The 22,087-nt window shown below is 35.4% G+C and overlaps 1 protein-coding gene across 4 annotated transcripts in view; it reads right to left on the bottom strand.

Moving 5' to 3' along the window:
- Nucleotides 1-22,087, bottom strand: part of ldah (lipid droplet associated hydrolase) — a 260,164-nt gene that overhangs the window by 94,650 nt on the left and 143,427 nt on the right. For all 4 annotated transcript variants that reach the window (XM_028797385.2, XM_028797383.2, XM_028797386.2 and 1 more), the window contains one exon: nucleotides 1,115-1,284. In XM_028797385.2, coding sequence (XP_028653218.1) covers nucleotides 1,115-1,284 — 170 coding nt within the window. The remainder of the gene's footprint in view (nucleotides 1-1,114; nucleotides 1,285-22,087) is intronic.

Here is a 22,087-nt window from a genome sequence, read left to right as displayed (position 1 = left end):
AAAAAATATAGCCTCTGAATACAAATCGAAAAGGAATGCTGAGATGTAAGGAGTATTAATCATAAACTGTTTGAAGGTAAGTATAGAGTGTAATTTTGCATGGAGAGTTCAACTCAAAGGGATATTTGTATTGGCAAAAGACCATGCATACAGGTTAAGGCTTTTGACTAAATGCTCTCCAAAACACTTGAAGTGAGAGCCAAGGTTTTAAGTGCTGTCAATATAAAGTGTAGATACCCTTTATACCAGTCCCCACTTGGCACAAACATTATTATAAACGTTGTTTATTGCCCACGTTTCCTTTAGGATCATTAAGGCCAATGACTTCATTCATATGATTCACATTCATATGATTTTTGTACCAGCCCTTTCTTGAGTGAATAACAGATCTGACAAATTTAGTTTCTTACACATATACACATTACTGGAGTGAAATACTATAAACCTTTTTCTTATGGTTTGTATCAAGCTCACACACTATTTGATAAAGCAAAGCACAAAAACCGAAAGGTGATGTAAAGCAAACAAGTGTGCCTGAATGTGTTTGTATAAGCAGAGAATGAGAGGCAAAAGACTGCAAAAGGGTTACAGCTATACAGTTTAACTATCTGTAACAATAAATAAACATCCTTGTGAGTCCAACCACTTTCTCCAAAATCATTTAAGGTATGTTACAATTAATTCACACAATGTTAAATTTGATAGTCATTCTCTAGAATGGATCCGCTTGGGGCTCAAGTGACAGCAGTACCCAAATTTGCTTTCATTTTTGTCTTACAGTATCTAAATATATACTGTATAGATGTATTCATGTAGTTTTCTTGGAAACGTTTTTCAATTCATTCAATTTAAAGTTCATATGCTTTTTTAAAATTCTACTTATTTCTCAAAAAATGTAAAAAGATAATTCCTTATATCACAGAGGACATATAGTATCAGGCCAAAAAATAAAAACATATTCTTCAGTTATAAAATTAATTGTTATCCCTGTTAAGTAGGACATCATATAGCCTGAAGTGGCTACATAAATAACAAACCAGGTAACAGTTAACACAATGATAAAAATAATCTTGTCTAAAGGTATTATATTTGCAAGGGTAAAAACACATTTTACCTGAAGTAATGGGTCTCTCTTCATTATTTCCAGGATAATGTAGCATCCGATGGAATGCCCAACCAGTACGAGCTTTACATCTCGTGGTACATATTGCTTTAGGAAGGCCATTTTGTGTTCAACTTGCCCATTTAGACCAAAGACATCCTCCAATTCGGCGTCATTTGTGTCTGGCAGAAAGACATAAGTGAAAGGTTTTAAAAATAAGAACTCAATTCAATTAAATTTCATTTATTGTTAATCTTCAATAAAGCAAAGCTCAGAACCCGTTTACAGATTACTAAACAACAGCAATATACAGTATACAGGTGCATCTCAATAAATTAGAATATCATCGAAAAGTTAATTTCTTTCAGTAATTCAACTCAAAAAGTGAAACTCATATAGATTCATTACACACAGAGTGATATATTTCAAGCGTTTATTTCTTTTCATTTTGCTGATTATGACCTACAGGTAATGAAATCTCAAAATTCAGTATCTCAGAAAATTAGAATATTGTGAAAAAGTTCAATATTGTACACTCATGGTGTCACACTCCACTCAGCTAATTAACTCAAAACACCTGCAAAGGTGTCCTGAGCCTTTAAATGGTCTATCAGTCTGGTTTGGCAGGCCACACAATCATGGGGAAGACTGCTGACTTGAATGATGTCCAGAAGACAGTCATTGCCACCCTCCACAAGGAGGGTAAGTCACAAAAGGTCATTGCTAAAGAAGGTGGCTATTCACAGAGTGCTGTATCCAAGCATATTAATGGAAAGTTGAGTGGAAGGAAAAAATGTGGCAGAAAAAGGTGCACAAGCAACAGGGATAAACTCAGCCTTGAGAGGACTGTGAAGCAATGTGAAGCAAAAGTATCCAGGACATGGGCTACAACTGTCAAGCTTCTCCTGAACCAGAGACAACATCAGAAGCGTCTTTCCTGGGCTAAGGAGAAAACAGACTGGACTATTGCTCAGTGGTCCAAAGTCCTCTTTTCAGATGAAAGCAAATTTTGCATTTCATTTGGAAATCAAGGTCCCAGAGTCTGGAGGAAGAGTGGAGAGGCACAGAATCCAAGTTGCTTGAGGTCCAGTGTGAAGCTTCCACTGTCAGTGATGATTTGGGGAGCCATGTTATCTGCTGGTGTTGTTCCACTGTGTTTTATCAAGTCCAAAGTCAGTGCAGCCGTCTACCAGGAAATTTTAGAGCACTTTATGCTTCCCTCTGCTGACAAGCTTTATGGAGATGCTGATTTCATTTTCCAGGAGGATTTGGCACCTGTCCACACTGCCAAAAAGTACCAATACCTGGTTTAATGACTATGGTATCATTGTGCTTGATTGGCCAACAAACTCTCCTGACCTAAACTATGGGGTAATTTCAAGAGGAAAATGAGAGACACCAGACCCAACAATGCAGACAAGCTGAAGGCCGCTATCAAAGCATCCTGGGCTTCCATAACACCTCAGCAGTGCCACAGGCTGATCGCTTCCATGCCACGCCGCATTGATGCAGCAATTCATGCAAAAGGAGCCCCGAGTGCGTACATGGACATGTTTTTCAGTAGGCCAACATTTCTGTATTAAAAATCATGTTTTTTATTGGTCTTATGTAATATATTAATTTTCTGAGGTACTTAATTTTCATTAGTTTTAGTTTTCATTACCTGTAGGCCATAATCAGAAAAATGAAAAGAAATAAACTCTTGAAATATATCACTGTGTGTAATGAATATGAATCTATATAATATTTGAGTTTCACTTTTTGAATTGAATTTTATATATATATATATATATATATATATATATATATATATATATATATGTAGCATTTACATACTGAGTACTTCAATAGACAGAGCCATGAACCAGAGTTAAATTGTAAAAGAAATCATGCTAAAAGAGAACAGAAGAAAAACAAATTCTAGTTAACTACTTTGTTTTGCTGATGATTCAGCAATTGCTAAACATGACTCTCTCTAAAAAAGAGTTTTGGGGGGTTATAAAAGATTTTTTAGGGTGTAAAAAAAAGAATATTGCACTCTACCTGTGTTGTTTTCTTTAGCTATGTAATGCAGGTAACTGCCAGCACACCATTAAAGCAATTCTATTTGCTCATATCACCATGGAGATGAGTGTGTTTTGTTTTTTTTAATGTGACATGCTTCATTTTTTTCACATTAAGACAAACCAAAATGCACCATTGTGCACACTACTGTGTTTTCTCCAAGGGAAAACTCACTAGACGGAAACATGCAGTGTTGCTGAGCTTTCAGTTTTGCATGAATCTTTTAAATCATTGTTACTGACTTTCCAGCAAAAATTACATAGTGTATATTACAGTGCATTATCATACTATAATATGATGGTCTAGTACTATTTTTGTTACCATTAATGCTAAAGGTTGTTAGACACTTTAACACCGGATTCCATAAGCAGCAGTAGTAGTCTTGTAAAGGTACATGGTTGTGACACCAAATGTTACCACAGGATACCAAGAAGAAAAAAAGGTTGAGAAAAGTTCAGTAATGGCTGTTGATAATTACATGAAAGAATGATAACAGTAAAACTGCAGCTCAAACAATATAAACCATTGCTTTATGATTAGTATATAGACAGACAGCTCGATCTGTCTGTGCAATGGTAGCTAGCAAGAAAGACCTCCAACTGAGCTCCCACATGCACCATGGTAGAATTACCTGTGCGTTGATGGTGCTTTGCAACTTGAAAATGGTGTCAGATAGAAGGTATCAGTCAAGTTTCATGGTAATCAGCAGCTTACTTAACATTCTTCTTTTTTCTGCCTTTTCTACTACCTCCAAAGAGTCCAAGCTAGTGCCCAGAATAGTGCAGTCCTCTCTGACTTATGTCTTTCAGCATCTCCTGTTCTCATCCTAATGACCCAATATACTACTGCATAAAAGAACATGCTTACAACCATATACTGTATGCAGAAATGTTGTGAAATGTGAAAGGACTTGATGTGTCTCAAAGAATACAGTCAAATGTACTATTACTAATTCTTCCAAGAGTTATCAGTAAAGAACAGGAACATTGAAACAAATGGCAGCAATAAGTTGACTGTCCTAGACTGCCTCTGCTCAGGAATTTACTCTTGGAAAAAGCACCCCTCTCAGCCACACATCCTTCCTGAGATAGTGGCAGGGATGGAATGTTGGCTGTTATGGAGTAAGCGCTTAATCCTAACCATTAGACTATCATAAAGGAGGAGTGGCCACAGGAAGGTGTGGCTGGGCACATCTTCCTAAAAAATCCTAAGCAGAGACAGCTACAAAACTTTATTAGTGTTTGAGTGACAATCAAAAATGTCCAATTACTTCCAGTAGTCTGTTTATTCTTCTGTTTCATGATGACCTGCTTGCTTGCTACAGATAATGTATACTGCTTATAGATTCACTGACATTACAACTTTACATTACAAATACTGTATCTGCTTTGCAAGCAAACTGTTGATATATAGCAAAATAATACCTGGTTTAACTATATCTTAATTGTAACAGAAATATGTAAATAGATATATACTATGCGTAGGTTGTGAGATCCCCACTTATGAAACAATTTCATGATAATTATTTCAAATACTGGTTTTCTCACTGTGATCCACTGGTTCATTTTTAAATCTGCTCGATCTGTGTATGCAGCAGCATCAGGCAAAAGGAAGATGCCAGCTCTTAAGGGGGGCAATCACACAATGTATTTTATTATTTAATTGTTATTTAAAGTGCTACAATATAACCTGCAATTTAACTATTTTGTCTTTTTAAAGTCCCATAATTTATATCCAGTTCACAGAACAAGAATATATAATTTTTACTACATGAGTGCAAAACAGCAGTACCTTATAAAGCAGCTGATATTTTCTAATCAGAAAGAAATTAAATTCAGTAAACAAAATGTATTTAAACAGTTTAGCAGATCTGTCAGCAAGCTGCATTTATGGGCACCTTTCTGCCATGTGTGTCGTATTTTAATTTAAGCTGTGGGAATGCTGTTACTGCTCATTTATCAGTATCAACATCATTCACACACAGCACAGACCCAAATATTGCATCTGAAAACTGTTTTCAAATTACCTATATATAATTATAGCTCTTAAGTACTTCCAAGCAGTAAAATTACTTGCACTCAATAAAAATTTGAAAAATAGTTCAGATTTTATAGTAGTAACACATAAGCAGAAATTAAAAATATAAAAATGCCTTCAATGGGAAACTTCTAACTTTATTCTCCCACAAATGTGCCTTATAAAAATGACTTTTCATTACTTAAAAGGATGCATTAATTAAAAGGGAAAAATTCAGTATATTTGGACTTACTGTTCACTTTATCCTAATAAAAGTGACTGATTAAATTAAACCCTTTTATAGAATGACTAGTATGCATCTAGTATTTCACAAAATTGATTCTCAGACAATGGGATAAAGTTTATGGGTGGTCTATGAAATAGTCTGAGCCACCTATTACAGCTATATATGTTTTAACAAGTAACAAAAGAAATTGGACTGAAATAAATTGTACACTATGTCAAATGAGTAAAGTATGTAAGTATTCTAAACGCTTTATTGCAAATATATGCATTATAAAATACAAGACAATAAAGCAACAGAGACCAATACCATGATAACATGGTTACAGTGGAACATAACTTTACAAATAATTAATCTCTTGTTGCAATTTTGTGATATTTTACAAAAGTACAGATTAAAGAAGAAAAAAAAATCCTGTGATATATAAAAATGTGATAAATCTAAAAGACTCTAACTAAAACCAACAAATATTCTAGAATTCAGGATAAAATGTGGTTCCTTGTGGTACTTGGACATTTTAAGGAAGAACTCAGAAATACATTTTAGTAGTCAACAAAACAATAATCCAAATACATAAATTAGGAAAAGGGTACAAAGCAACATTAAAGAATCTCAATGGACATTCTTGGTTCAATTATCAGGAAGCGGAAGCTATGCCAAGCTACCCAGATGCTTACTAGAAACTGTTGCATCTCAAAAGCTCTCTGCACAAACAAGGAGGAGACGTGTGTAAGCAGCCACAGAAAGCCCAACAATTGCTTTAATGGAGCTACAGAATTCAGAACTAAATGGTTTTGTAAGATGCTGCACATATACCAATCCTCTATTACTAATATTATTATGAAATAGTTTTTGTATGTTATTTACTCTTCAGTAATATTACTTTTTTTGCCTTTTTTGCATGTGTGTGGTCTTAGATTGCACATTATAGTAAACTATGTGTTAAATGTTAAAATATTAAAATTTTGGTAACACTTTAATTTAGGTACTATCGCCTAAACAATGCATCATGTAGTCGCATACTGTAATGTAATAAGACCTTGAAAGCCTCTTTTAGTTTTAATAATACTTGCAAAGAATCAGTAAAGTGGTTCATTTGTCTCTGTGCAATGTAGCATATTAAGAGCTCACTTAGTTGCATTAATCTTCTTCTTCTTTCAGCTACTCCCTTTAATAATAATAATTATTTACATTTATATAGCACTTTCTCACTACTCAAAGCACTGTCCATGCAGGGAGGACCTAGGACGTGAACCCATGATCTCCTTACAGCAAGGCAGCAGCACTGCCACTGCGCCACCTAGGATACACAAGCCTAATACTGAAGTTTGAAATTCTGAGAGACATATTATGTCTCACTAAAGCCACTTCAGACTATTCCAAAGTTCCATTACACAGAGATAAATAACAATTTTACTGATATTTGGTAAGTGCTATCAATACAGAAGGAAGCACTTGTTGAAGTCTTGCTACATAGCATTATGTGTAGCATATAAACTAAAGTATTACCAACATTTGTAACCTATATTAGTGATTAGCCCTGCTTAGAGTTGCTTATAAGTTTCTAAGTTTCTCTTTTACTGGCATATTTTTCTAACGTAAAGCACAAAAATGTGACCAATACACTGAAAACACTGCTTAAAATTGATGTGTTCAAATTTAGATAGTGTTGAGGATTAATGAAATAAAAAAGATTTGAGCTCAATTATTTCAGATTAAGTATATTTCAGATAGTGAGAGGCTAGAGCAACATTTCTGGTACTTCTCCACTCAATGAGGAAAAAAAATCACCATCAAAGAAATTTTATGATTATTTTTGCACACTTGAATATACACCAAAAATACATAATATTTGCTTGCCTGTATAGCACCCAAAATAGTTCCAAAATATGATTTGATCACTTCAAATATAGCTATACTCCAGGTTTTTTCCTTGTTGAAAAGTTAAACATAAAAAAGTTACTTTGTTATGTTCAAAGAATTGCCTTTCTGTGATGAGAAACAGCACAACCATAAGATTACTTATTTCAAACAGATGGCACAACAATTATCTATACCTAGTTTGGCTTTTTAAAACACCTAGCAGGTTGAAGTTATTAGTATCAGTTCCTTAGCATAATATCAAAAAAGCAAAACTGTAATTATCAAATTCTAAAGTTACTCAAAAACACTTGTCCTGTGCTTGATTTTTTTGAAGAGCAGCTGTAATTCAATCTGAAAAATAACTTTAACCAAACAGCACTGAGGAATGCTTACTAACGGTTCGGCACACTTCCGAATACAAAGAGAGGTTTCAGTGATTTATGATTTAGATTAACATTTTGACCTGATTCTAAACCCCTTCCTCTGAAGAGCTGTTCATCAACCTCTTTAAAACATGGCTAATTAGCTTTATTTTACACTGCATGAACTCATTATTTAGACTAAGCATGTTCAAAAACAGAACAATTTAAAATTATATATAAAAAGGTGTTAGACAAACATTTAAAAATAATACAAAAACCCAACTGTTTCAGTGAGACAAAGTGTGGGAAAATGTTAAACACAGACAAACAGTCTCCTTCCCAGGGTTAATTTCTACCTTGCAATTGTCACAGTCAAACTTTCCTAATATTCCACAACTATTGATAATAAGGGAGTAAATCTGTATTGAGTTGTTTTTTTTTTTTAAATGCACAGCTTCTTGAACTCAGATACAATTTTGTGGGTAGTACATGGTTTAAGTTATTCCCACTTTCAAAATATTTCTTAATCATGTAATTCACAATTGGCTCATACATAGTACTGTTTCTTAATTATGGATTTTGCAGTTTGCATTTTCTTGTCATATCTGTGTGTAATTTTATTTAAGTATATGTCTTACAGCAACAAAAAAAGGATTTAGAAGAAACTGAGAAAGTATGGGTATAGTGCTAAGAAAAGGAACAGACATTTTTTGTGAGTTTGCATTTTTCCCTAATGATAAGAAGTCAATACTTATTTCCACCCTCAAATGTATTCTGTGTCGGGTTACTCTTTGGCGATGAGTTTGTGGAGGGGTAAAAGAGGTAAACATTGGCATCAAATATGGACATAACACAGTTAGGATATAAGATGGAGAAAAAGATTATGCTTCAGTGGTAGTAACACATAGCATGTTCTTAAAAGAAAAATTAAGCAACTGAAATTAGATTTTCAAGTCAAAACCCCATTACAGGAGATATGACATTGTTACAATACAGAACACACTATATGTGTAACTAGCCATGTGCGCCCAACTACGTTGCGCGTGTTAAAGTTGTCTGTGAAGGGCTCCCTGTTTAAAACGCGGCTGCCAGTCGTGAACTGGGCCTTCGTCGCACAGCATTATGATTTTTTATAAGGGAAACAAAATTACAAAAGAAAACCCTTGGACATTGATTCGATAGGAACGGCCTACTCGGAATCACTGTCCAAATAGTAATTATGTGGTGGTGGAGGAGCATTTCTGCTTCTCTCCGTTCACAGTCCGTCTCGTTTTCACGACGCTGTCGTTTCCACTCACGATCTCTTCTCAACCTTTTTCCAATCTCACAGGTTGCTTTGTGGCAATCAAAGAGTAAGGCAATATACACGGAGCAATGGTTATAAAAGGGGGACACATAGGTATCAGGCTCTTTAAAGCATAAATAGGGATTCACTTCACTGACATGTGAGCAAACCACGGTACAACTGTGAGATGCGCAGCACTCGTCGGCTACAACGTAACAATAATAATTTCCGGAACGTGCTGTTACGTTGTCATTTACCCACTGTCTTTCTTTCATTCATATGTTACGTACGCACGTACCTTTTATCTTCGGCAATCTCGTTCTCTAACCAGGCCTCAGGAGCTAACCAGCGTAACACTGTCCATCACCCCTTTTGTTATTCCGGCACATTGTTGACATCCGTGAGTAACAACAACGTACTAACTGGAAGGTGGTCTACGCATGCATGGAATTCACGGACAAACAAAGATCAAGATCCGAATGAAGATTATATATAAAGATTAGTTAATTTAAAGCACAACAATTTGTTTAGTTTGAATGTCTGTGTTTTGAGGTGTGACTGGAGTACTACAGTCTTCAGTAGTATAAGCCTGGAGGAGATTCTTAATGCAATGCCTATGTTTTAGCTGTCTCTCTACTGCCATCTAGTGCTTCTTCTTCTAATTCATTCGCGGACAAACAAAGATCAAGATCCAAATGAAGATTATATATAGAGATAAAAGCTCGGGAAGTGTAATAGGTAAAGGAGGAGAGAGAGCTGCCTGGCCCTTTAAGGTCTAGACGAGCAGTAACCTTAATGGCAAACAGAATTCATTGTGTCCTGATGGTACTGGGACATTAGAAAATTAGAATTGACTTTGAGAAGGATAGGCCTTTCAGCCCAAAAAGCTCTCTAATCCTATTTACTTAGATTCTGCAAAATAACATTTGAAGGTCTGCAAAGTGCTACCCCCCTACCACACTGTATGGTAATTTATTCCACTCTTCCCAATACTGTATCTCCTCCAGTTTGCTTACCATCCTAATTGCTCCATCGAAGACACCATAGCCACTACACTCTGCCTGAGCCTAATACACCTGGGAAGTTGAGGCATGTATGTGCGGATGCTATTCTTAGACTTCAGATTCACATTGAATACAATTACCTCTCAGCCCCTCATGTACAAGCTTGCTTTAATGGGCCTGGAAAGGACCATCTGCAATTAGATATTAGACTTTCTGATAGACAAACCCCAGTCAGTCCAAGTTGTAAATAACACAAAAAATACCATCCTTCTGAGCACTGAAATCCCTCAAGGTTGCATCTTCAGTCTTCTACTATTCACCCTGATGGCTCATTATTGCTGCTCGAGGTGCAGCACGAACCACCTTAAGTTCACAGATGACAGGCCTCATCTGTGGTAATGACAAGATGGCTTACAGAGAGGAGGTCAAACATCTCATGGACTGGTGTAAGAGCAATAACCTGACCCTGAATATAGAAACAAGGGAAATCACTTCTAACTTTAGGGATAACCATGCCACCCACCTTCACCTCTCTATCAAGAACTCAATTGTGGAGTCAGAAGTACAAAGTTCCAAGTGGTGGAGATAACAAATGATCTCTTCTGGACCCAACACACCTTCACCCTAGTCAAGGGGGCACAGAAGCAACTGCACTTTCTACAGCACATTAGAGGCAGTATACAGGGAATATTGACCACCTGCATCTCTGTCTGTTATTTCCCTGCAGATAGTGGTGAGGGCAGTTATGAAGATCACTGAGACCTTGCTCCCTCTCAAATAGGGACTCTACAGCAAATGCTACCAAAACAGGTCCACCACACATTCTCAGAGGCCACAATGAACTGTTTTCCTTTCTGCCCTCTGGCTAGCGGTACAGAATTATTTGGCACAGAATTGCAAGATTCCATAAAAGTTTCATCCAGCAAATTAGACTTTTAAACAATGATCAGTCTCATTATACAGTACTAGTCTATTAAAACAGTGCAGTATATACCTCATTTGTGCAATCTGCTGGCCTTACTTGGTTGTTTACTCTTGTTATGTTAGTTGTTATTCTTTCTTATTTTTGTTGTCAATTTCTGAACATAATTGGACCAGTTGATGCAATTTCATTCTGCTCTGCACTACAACTGTGTGTGGTTTCAAATAATAAATAAATTTATCCTTGACATTTGTTTATGGTTCTTTATGAAGAAATACTTTTAACATTTTCTGCAAAATCAACCCTTAATGCTGTGTCTCATGTTATAGTTGAAAAGTTTATTTTAAATTAACAGCAAGGATTGATTATGCTAATTCTCTTCATAATGTTAAACCTTTTATTCATATCTTAATTTTAATTTGCTTAAAAACTTACTTTATAACACCAAAAGAGATTCTGATCATAGCCAAAAGTGAACCAAGAATGTAATTCAAATAGTTTATGGTCTTTAATGGTCTTCAAGTTAATGGTCTTTAAGCTTAGAGTCTGAAGGTGAGATGGTGCAAGGGCTCAAAGGTTGCATTATTGTAAGGTACTATTGAGGTCAGCAAATTGGTTAGCTCTTTTAATAAGATTTTAACCTTTCATATTTATATAAACTAGTTTTCCGAGGAGAAGACCACAAAGTTAATTTAGCATTAAAACAGAAGAGTTTTGACTTGGGATTAAATAGCCAGTGTTACTACAGGAATCTACAGCAGTGGGTCTCAACATTTAGACTCCTGTGGCTACAGGCTTTTGTTTCAACTAGTTTCTCAATCAGTTACTCATTGTTACCTTTAATTCATCTCGTTGTTTAGTTAGCTGACTTGTTTTTTCCTTTTATTTTGCATTTAGAATGGTGCAGTAGTGTCAGACATAAACTTAAAGGAAATTTAAGACATTTTTTTTTTCTGCATTCTTTAAATGTTAGATTTTTTTTAATTCACTTTTTCCGTACTTGTATTTGAATAAAGAAAATTACTGATGAGCAGAGCAGACACCAGCACAAATTACTCTGAAAGGAGTGGCTACTTCAAGTGTTGCCCAGTTATGTGCTTATTAGTAAATAACTGTCTAAATAACCAGAATATTAAAAAATAAAAATTAAAAGAAAAAAATCTTACCCATCTAACACTAATCTCTGCTTCATTCAGTAAAAATGTAGCATAACCTGGTTGTAAAAAACATAGAAACTGGGAAATGACAGCTTGCTTATTTAAAGTAGGAGTCCAATTAAGTGGTTTAGGACAAAAACCTGCAACCACCGTTGGCCCTGAGGACTGAACATTGATGAAACACCGAGAACCACCGCTCTAGAGGATAAGAAGCAAGTACCTGGAACTCTTTGCCTATACTGAAAGTTCTACAAGGTTGACAGGAGGGCAAAACTCTTTTTAACAGGAAGAGGACAGTACACAACTTCAAATCAGGAGTCCTATTAAAGTTAAAACTGTCAGAGAGTCAGCTTTAACCCTACTGCCTGCAGGGAGGAAGCAAACACTCGTCATGTGTTTCCCTTGAACGAGAGGTGAAAATTTGAAAAACTAAAGAAGACTTAGTGGTGCAGTAATATCGTGAGCTTCTTAGGCATTCCAACAGCAAAACTGAGGCTGTCCTTTTCCTTGATGTGATTCTCAGACTTGGGCAGGAAAGATCCTAACTGGGGTTTTAAAGATATTTCACTATAGATCCATAGTTGAACACAGAAAAGAAAGGTGCATGGGGACAAGGATTCACTGGTAAGAGGAACAGGAAAAGAAGTCATGGATGGAATTAAGGCAGAGAAAGCATGTAAAGAAGGAAATGCTTTGGAATGCTTTGGAGGTGGACAGCACTCTATGAGGCACTCCACTCAGAAGAAAGGAGTTCAAGTCATGCTGAGGAAGGACCAGAAATGAAAAATTTTTTTGTTTTACTTCATATTACTTTGTGTTTTACACTGGTTTCTTAACAGTAAATGTGCCACTTTTTAATGTGTTTGGAGTACAAGCATTATTCTGGGTATGGAACAACTGCCATGTACATGGGTAGCACGTTCTGTTACATCACATTACATTGTTTTTGTAGAACTTTTATACATTACATTGCATTTTTCATGTTTTTAATCAATATAACAAAAACAGAACTTTACATATCTTGCTACTAAAAACATTACACAAAAAAGCACAGTTGTCAGAATGCACAATTTTTATGCATAGTGTGGAATGAGCCCCGGACACAGACAGGCGGACATGTTTTTAAGCACCACCACACATTTATTTACACCGTCCTATTTACAATTCTTCTGCCACAAACCCCAATCTCCCCCAGAGTCCAGGCCAACCACACTATGCCACTTCTTCGGATCACCTCCTTCTCTCTCTTCTCTGACCTCGTCTTTCTTCCACCCGACTCCAGCCTCGAAGGAAGGGAGGCGGCCCCTTTTATCTCCACCCGCATATGCTCCAGGTGTGCACCGGCAATCTCCCACGGACATGTCCCAGTGTGGCGGAAGTGCCGGCTGTCTCCCCAGAAGCACTCCGGGTGTCCCCTCTCTTCTTCCCCCCAGCACTTCCTGGTGTGGCGGAAGTGCTGGGGTCCAGGGTCCTCCAGGGACCACGGGCCCCTACAGGGTTGAGCTTCCAAGCCCTGTACCCGTGGCCCCCAGTACAACCAGGGCGGTCGCCCCCTCATGGTCTGGAGGAGGCATGAGCCCTCCTCCTGTCTTCCTGGGCGTCCCGGCCGAGTATGAACCCCAGCTGGGTGCCACAATAGGTACTATGGGGAATAGAAGGATTATTCTGCTATGTGCTTTTACAGTTATTGAATTATATTCTCAAACCTATTTATATCATATTATCCAAAGCAAACCATCTTTGCCATATTTTACAATCTTAAGGGAATTAAAATGTAAATGATCTGGTTGTTTGGGCTAAAATTACTTTTTGTTTTGTTTTTGTGTGTAGTTTAATTAGAAGGTTGCACTGGATAACTATAAAAGCAGTTATTAGAGGAAAAACATCACAAAATAAAAGGTATGACAAAAACAATAAGTACATTTCCAAACTTATTGAACGAAAAACACTTTCCATAATACATAGCTGCTACTCTGATTTAATGAACAATACTTCTATGCTGAACAAATGCTGCCTGTCTATATGCAAAATGTGAATGGTGTGAAAAATGTTAAAGTGTAATCTGAATTTTTATTGATATTAAACATTTTAAAAGTCCCAAGAAAAATACATAATACAGTGTATTTTTACAAATATGAGCCATCTGATATCATGTGATACTTAGTAGAAAAAAAACATTTTTAAAAAAGCTTTTTAAAGATCCACCCTAAAAACATAACACTCTTAAATGTTTCCTCCAAGAATCTTTAGTGTGTCTGTTTGTATCATGGCTTAAGGGAGCATAAAGTGAAGTTATTTTTGAGTTAGCAGTGAAAAAAGATCTGTTCTGTAAAAGATTCCTTGTAAAATTAAATCAGATTTGTGACAGGCATGGGTTCAAAGATCTGTGTCAGCTGGCTTTCCCAGAAGTATATCTTTAAGAAAGCTTCATTTTCTGTATTTGTGACACAGTAACCACAAAAAACAACATTTCCACTAAATATGCCTCAAACTTTGACTTTACAAAAATGTTTTTTTATTCCAAAGTCTTAAAGCCCTCAGAAATATTTTCATTTAATGCTATTTGAGAAAAAAAACAGTAGCATACAAAAATGGGCAAAAAATTAAAAAGTAAGTGGAATTTCAAATAAAAGGGAGAACATATCTATGGGTTAACTTCCCACATTGTGTTGTTACAATGTCTGCACTCTACATCAACTAGTCTGTGCAATAAGACTGCTCTCTGTATTCTTTTGACCACAAATCATTTTTGTTTTCTGTTTTATCTTACATTATTGAGTTTAACGTGGCTAATTGACCTCCCAACAACCTAACATATCCCTGTTTCATTTACATACAGTCTCTGAAGAGCCACTGATTTCAGAATTGGTGGGCTCCAGCTGAGGAAATTTATCAATTTTATTTGTACCTTTACTCTGCAAAAACTTTGCATGACTGGGGGATATCACAGTTTAATAATTAAATAAAGAAGTGGAAAAGAGTGCTTATGACAGTAAATGCACATCACTGTGCTTCAAATGCTAAAAAAAAAAACCAAAAAAACACACCTTCCAAATAGCCACCTGGAGCGTAGGAGAGCAGATAGTGTGTTCGCTCTATTCCACATAGCATCTGCTGGAATGCTGCTTCAGCAGGAGTATGTGAGCAGAATCAAGAAACCGTTGTCCAAACCCTAGAACTTTCTTGTCATAGTCAGTCAGCCACACCCAACTTTCGGCATCATCAGTTAACTATAAATAATTAAATCACCAGTGAAATAAAAGAGTAAATTATCAATAGTCGATACCTCAACTAGAATGTAGTTTCCTATTCTTTTTGATTTTGGTGTACTTTTTTTCCTGAAATTTTACTAAACTCTTAAATTAATTTTTAGTGCTTCAATAACTATAAATAGTGTTTGTTAACAGTCTTCATATGCATTGTTAGAGATAATGTGATTTTTTTCCTTAAAGAGTCATTTACTTTGTTTTGGTTTTTTTTGTGGCTAAACAATGAATTTATGACCATATATTTTCATGGTTCCTTTGAATTTTCAGAATTTTTTTTTCTTAGCAAACGTTTCCTTCTCATTCTTAGTTCTATCACAAAAAAATAATTAGTTTAACTACGTACTGGATATGCCCAGCAATATAAGTTAGAAAAAAAGAATGTTTATTCATTTTCTTAATGGGGTTCCAGTCCAAAAAAGAAAATTCTAAAGCATATATATGACTTATGAATACATTAATGTACAGAAAACAGTTTTTGACATGTTTTATTATTTTTTGCACCTTGTGTGCTCCATCTGTGGAGTTTGCATGCTTAAAATCAACAAAGGAAAATTTCTTGTGTATATTCTATAACATAAATATTGATCAGAGCAGTGTTTTAGAATAAACCATAACATGCTATATTGTTCTTTCAAAACATTAAAATGAAGGAAAAAGCTAATAATGCCAATAAATACACATAATTAAAAATGAAAATGGACAGAAAGACTTCAACAATAATAATAAAAATATTATTCCCAATTCTTTCAAGGAGAAGAAGTATTTTAAAAACAGTACATCATTTAAATAAATGGAACATTTAGGCCCCAGTGAAATGTCATTTAAAAACACTTTCAAGGTTATTAACTTATAATTTATTGCTTTAGAAAAGCCAGAACATTCCCTGTGTTTATATATGCCAACAGAGTAATTGTATAAAGCCATTAACACATAACACTCTACACATTATCCATCTAGGCGTTATGATCAATATGGCCCTGGGGGAAAGGTCAGAAAAAAGAGATACCAGGAAAGTGTTTCTCCTGGCCTTTGCTTTTCCAGATTAAATTCTTAAGAGAGTCCTTCCTTATGACCATCTGTATGTAATTAGAGAGGACAGTATCAGCTGGTGAACATACCAATGTCAAGGGGTGAAATTGATCTATAAATGACCTAAGTCCCGCACTGAGTATGGTGGAATCCGAAAAGACTTAATATTTTTAACTTTTGGAAATTAAATGTCAGGAAACTTTCCTAGGGTGCATCCTATCCAAACAGTCAGGGTTTTACTTTAAAATCATTAATGGTTAAGAATCTGTATTGGAAATAGGGCTACCGGGTGATAAGTGGCCATTTCAAGGGGTAGTAAGCTTTGGGGGTGTAGCGGGAAGAAAACAAGCTTGACTCTGGAAATCATAATTTATTAACTGTATTACATAGTGCTACTTGTGATAAATGGCAGAATCTTTTACAATGCATTTTAATAACCTCTCTTATTTCTTTTACTATGATAAACAACACAAGATAATAATGAAAAGGAGCTGTAAAACATTAAAGAACACTTAATATATGCAAATGATTATATCTGAATACTTGTAAAAATATAAGGGGTAAAAACAAATACAGCCAGTGATGTATTAAAATGAGGTAAACCAGCAAATAATTTATTCAGTGCAGAGGTAGCATATAATTACATGAAATGCAAAAGTGAAAATGGAGAGAGAATGTGTTCTAAGCATAGTGAACGTGACACTAAAGGAAAGTTCTGTAAAAAGATGAATGTTCTAGTACAATAAAAAAATTAATTGTTCCATGAACTTACAACTTAACACCAAATATTTTACATACAACATGCACTTTTAGAATTGCATTAAATGTTTCTGCACAGTTAAAGATGTAGTTGCCTAATTTAAAAATTCACGTCGTATACATCTTAAAATACAACTCCTTTCTTGATGTTTGGTCTCTAACACAATATTCTTCTAATATACAACCTAAAACCATAATATATATTTTAGATACATAGTACTTTGTGATTGTAAGGTGAAAATTCACTTTCTCCAGCAGCAACATTGTACATAAAATGAATATTACTATTACTTATTGCATCTACTGACTTTTAGTATACAATCCATTCTCTGTTTTCCTGGGTCTCACTACAACTTCTCTAAGTTATGAGTATGGCCACAAAACAAGTAACAGAAGCAGCAAAAGTTAACCATCTGATCCAAACTTGAAAAGGCTCCTTTTCTCCACATAGCCCTACCACAATTTTAAACAAGTTTGTGTCTAGCTTTCCTATTGAAATATCACATAGCTTAACCAGCTAAGTTTGTTAGAGTTTGGAAAGAAAAGGTTTAGTTACAATTACAAAAGGTAAAGGAATTGAAAAGAAACAAAAATATGCACAGATATTAGAGTGACACAGTGGTTAATACTGCTACCTTGTTAATTTAGTTTCTTGGTTTCAAATTCCATGTCTAGCTGTGCATGTGTGACATCTGCACATTTGTCTTGTGTTTGCATGGATTTTTCCTTTATGTTCTCCAGTATGCCAACTACATCCCACAAACAAGCATATGAGGTTAATGAGTGATGTCAAATTGGCCACACACAGGTGTGCTCATGAGTTGGCACCGAGATTTACTGACACCCTGCCAGGGATCCCTGTCTTGTACCTGTGTTTGTGAAAAATCTCCAGCCCAGAATGTTATGTATTGCTACCAGTGAATGGCTTTCTAATGATATCTTATCCAAATGTAGATTTAATGAATGATTGCTTGTAAAATATGAAAAGAATGGACTTCTACTCTCAAATATATTTGCACTACAAATATCACATTAAAAGCAGTCAACTTTATTTGTAAAGGTTAAATAAGAACTGCAGCCTGTTCCACAAACATAATGCAAGGCAGGAACCACCTCAGATCATAGTACCAGTCTACTGCATGTCACACTCAAAGCACATACTGTAGAAACTCTCTCTAGTTTAATGAGAACACTCATGCAATTAAATTAGAATGTCGAAAACTGGAGAGTAGATGGAGAACAACAAAGCTGCAGGTGTTTCAAATTGCATGAACAGAGAGTGTTAAAAAATATTAAAAAAAGCTCTCTTTAAAGCTCGCTCAGACTACTATTCTAAAATAATAGATAGCAATAATAAAAATCCACGGGTACTGTTTGGAAAAGTGGCTAATTTAACAAATGGGAATTCAGATCTACAGTTCATAATACCAACAGACCTTTGCAGTTCAGACTTTATGAACTTCTTTAATGAGAAAATTAAAAATATAAGATCCCAGATCTCAGCATGACAGTACAAACCGTATACTAGCTTGGTAGACCCTGTCTCACAACAATTTAGAAAATGCAATCCTGTAACAAAGCAGGAAGTCTTGACTTTAATTTCTAAAATGAAACCTACTACTTGTTCCCTAGATACAGCGCCAACAAAACTAGTAAAAAGCGCAATGGATGTTCTTGCAGCACATATTGTTAACATTATTAATAGTTCATTATTTAATGGCACAGAACCTGATGCACTAAAAGTGTCAGTCATCAAACCATTACTTAAAATGTCAGACCTAGACTCACATATACTTAATAACTATAGACCCATTTCAAATTTACCCTTTCTCTCTAAAATACTTGAAAAAGTAGTCACCAATCAGTTTCAGTCACACCTTACACATCACAATTTATCTGAGAAATTCTAGTCTGGCTTCCGCACTGGTCATAGTACAGAAACAGCACTAATGTGTGTTTTAAACGACATTCTTATATCCTTTGATGAAGGAAATTCCACTTTAATTATGTTGTTAGAATTAAGCGCAGCATTTGACACCATTGAACATTCTATTTTACTGCACAGGCTGGAAAATGATGTTGGGCTTACAGGCACTGTCCTTGCCTGGTTTAGCTCTTATTTATCAAGTCGATTACAGTATGTACAGAAATGTGCTGACAGAACTCCATCATTATACACAGAACTGAGGTATGGTGTCCTGCAAGGCTCAGTACTGGGACCTTTACGGTTTTCACTTTACATGCTTCCACTGGGATCTATCATTAGAAAACAATGTTAATTTTTACTTGTACGCAGATGACACCCAATTATACCTTTCTTTTAGACCAAATTAAGTTTCTCCAATGTTATCTTTAATTAGTTTTGTTAGTGAATAAAAGGAGTGGAGGGATGAAAACTACTTGTCTTTAAACACCGATAAAACAAATGTTAATTATTGGAGGGAATGATGCTGATCACAACAATATTTTGTCATCATTTAACTCAGTTGGAATCACCATTAATTTTACTGAATCAGCCCCGTAATCTAGAAGTTATCTTTGACTCTAGCATGTCATTTAAAGCGCACATTTCAAAACTGTCTAAATCATGTTTCTTCCATTTTCTAAATAAGTGGGATTCCGAGAAATGAATTCGTGCATTGATTTCTAATAGGACTGACTACTGCAATTCAGTGTTCATTGGATGATCAAACTGTTCTTTATTCAACTTCCAGTTAATCCAAAATGCTGCTGCAAGAATTATTACAAGAACAAGAAAATACAAACACATAACTCCAGTTCTTAAATCCTTACACTGACTCGCAGTTAAGTTTAGGGCAGATTTCAAAATCCTCCTTTTAACATATAAAGCCTTAAATGGCCAAGGTCTGGCTTACTTATCTGAACTTATGACTTACAAACCAGAATGTACATTAAGATCTCAAGATGCCGGTCTGCTTATGATTCCAAGGATTAATAAAATAACAGTGGGAGGTTGAGCTTTTAGTTACAGAGCCCCTAAATTGTGGAATGGTCTGTCTGCTACTATAAGAGATGCCCCTTCAGTCTCAGCTTTCAAATCCAGGCTGAAGACTCGCTACTTCAGCTTAGCATATCTGACTAAAGCTGCTGATTAACTGTACATACTGCATCTCTGTTGTTAGTCATTAGCACTAAAACATAAGTAATATAGTTAAAATTTGTTACTAACCATCACCTATTCTGTTTCTCTTCTTGGTGCTCAAATATGGCACTGGGTGCCACTGCCCACCTGCCAAGTTGTTCTGCGTGCCTAAGAAAATCATCTTTGATGGGCGATCGCAGGAATTGTCAGGTATAAGGGTCCGTACTGGCTGGCCCAGCACTGACTCAACTGTGGAATGGCCAATTGGGGGAGGAAGCTTGATGGCCGAGTTCTCTAGGACACTGAACAAATACAAATCAAATTATGTAATATTATCTACTGTTGAATTCTGCTCTGTACTTGTAATATTATATTGTATTGAGAAGTCCTTGTGTTCTATTCCATGTATTGTATTGTATTTACTCCTTTTTTTGACACCCACTGCATGCCCAACCTACATGGAAAGGGGACTCTCTATGAACTGCCTTTCCCAAGGTTTCTTCCATTTTTTTTTCCCCGAAAAGGTTTTTTTTGGGAGTTTTTCCTTGTCTTCTTAGAGAGTCAAGGCTGGGGGGCTGTCAAAAGGCTTTTACTTGTGTGATTTTGGGCTATACAAAAATAAATTGCATTGTATTGTATTGTACTTGGAGACATTCATTTGCACCAGGCCAATTTGGAATTTCTTTTTAGGTTAAGGAAGACACAGATTTCAAGTTAGATGTTGTAGAGTAGTAAATAGTTATACAATTAGAGTGCAATAAAATGGTGACCTGTTGCATATTAATTAACATATGCAAGAAGAAATTTTTCTGTACACTATAAATAAGACAATGATGACACTATAAACTTAAAAAATAATAAATGACCCTATAATATAACATGCATGTATTTATGATATTGGTGGAATGTATAGTACCCTAAGAAAACTGAACATCAGAAAAAAGCACAAGAACACACTAAGAGATTTTGGAATGTGTACAAAAGTTTTCTTTAAGACATGTCTGTTTTACCTATTTGAAAATGATCACTGTATTTTAGAAATTACTTTTTTTAATTAGATTTTTAGGAAAATTAGACAGACGACTGAGAGCTGTTAATACATATAATACTGTAAATTGTACAATTTGTACAGCACTGTGATGACTTTTGTTTATTTCAAAAAATTGACGGATGGATAATCCTGATCACATATGCCCTTTAAGTGAAGCTCAGAAAGGCAAATGTGTACTTTTATATGCAACTGTCAAGAGAGTGCACGCCACCTGCTATAGCAGCAAACCCACCGCTGCTACAGCTGACCAAATAGAAGACATTGTGGAGGACTTTAATGTGTCTGATTTTCACAATAGGCTCTCTACTGAAGGAAGACACAGTAGCTTTGAGAAGATAGTGTTTTTCTGACATTTGTGAAAACCTTGGCTACTTATTTTGTTACAAATTAAATAAAACATGTAAGTGTATGAAACTATACACTTTCTTCCAATGTTAAAAAATATGAGATTAGTTAATTGGTCAAACAGATACTTAGTCATTTTTTATTTTAAGAAATAAGGTTCCTACCTGTTGTATCAAACATACAGCAACTATTGCAATTACACTGTTGAAAATAGAGTACAGTCAACATTTTCTTTCAATTGATTAGAAAAGTCATTCTTACTTAAAGAAATAAAGGTCAGAGTCATAAAACATTTTCAGGTTTTTAACAAGACTGCAAGAATTTCTAAATACTGTCACAGAGTATATAAGCCTTTAGTACTTCTGTCAGCCTTATGTTCCCGATTTTGATCACTTCATACTTCCTGTGGCCATAGCCAGCATTGAATAAGTTGTACCAGGAATGCAGTCATAAGTGATCAAGTTTCTAAAAGTGTTTTAATCTGATTTTTTTAAGAATTACAGATGCTTCCT

Source organism: Erpetoichthys calabaricus, chromosome 3 (genome assembly GCF_900747795.2).
Source record: "Erpetoichthys calabaricus chromosome 3, fErpCal1.3, whole genome shotgun sequence".
In the NCBI taxonomy this organism is placed as follows: domain Eukaryota; kingdom Metazoa; phylum Chordata; class Cladistia; order Polypteriformes; family Polypteridae; genus Erpetoichthys; species Erpetoichthys calabaricus.
The sequence above is the reverse complement of the archived record's forward strand: the minus strand, read 5'-3'. Positions and strand labels throughout refer to the sequence as shown.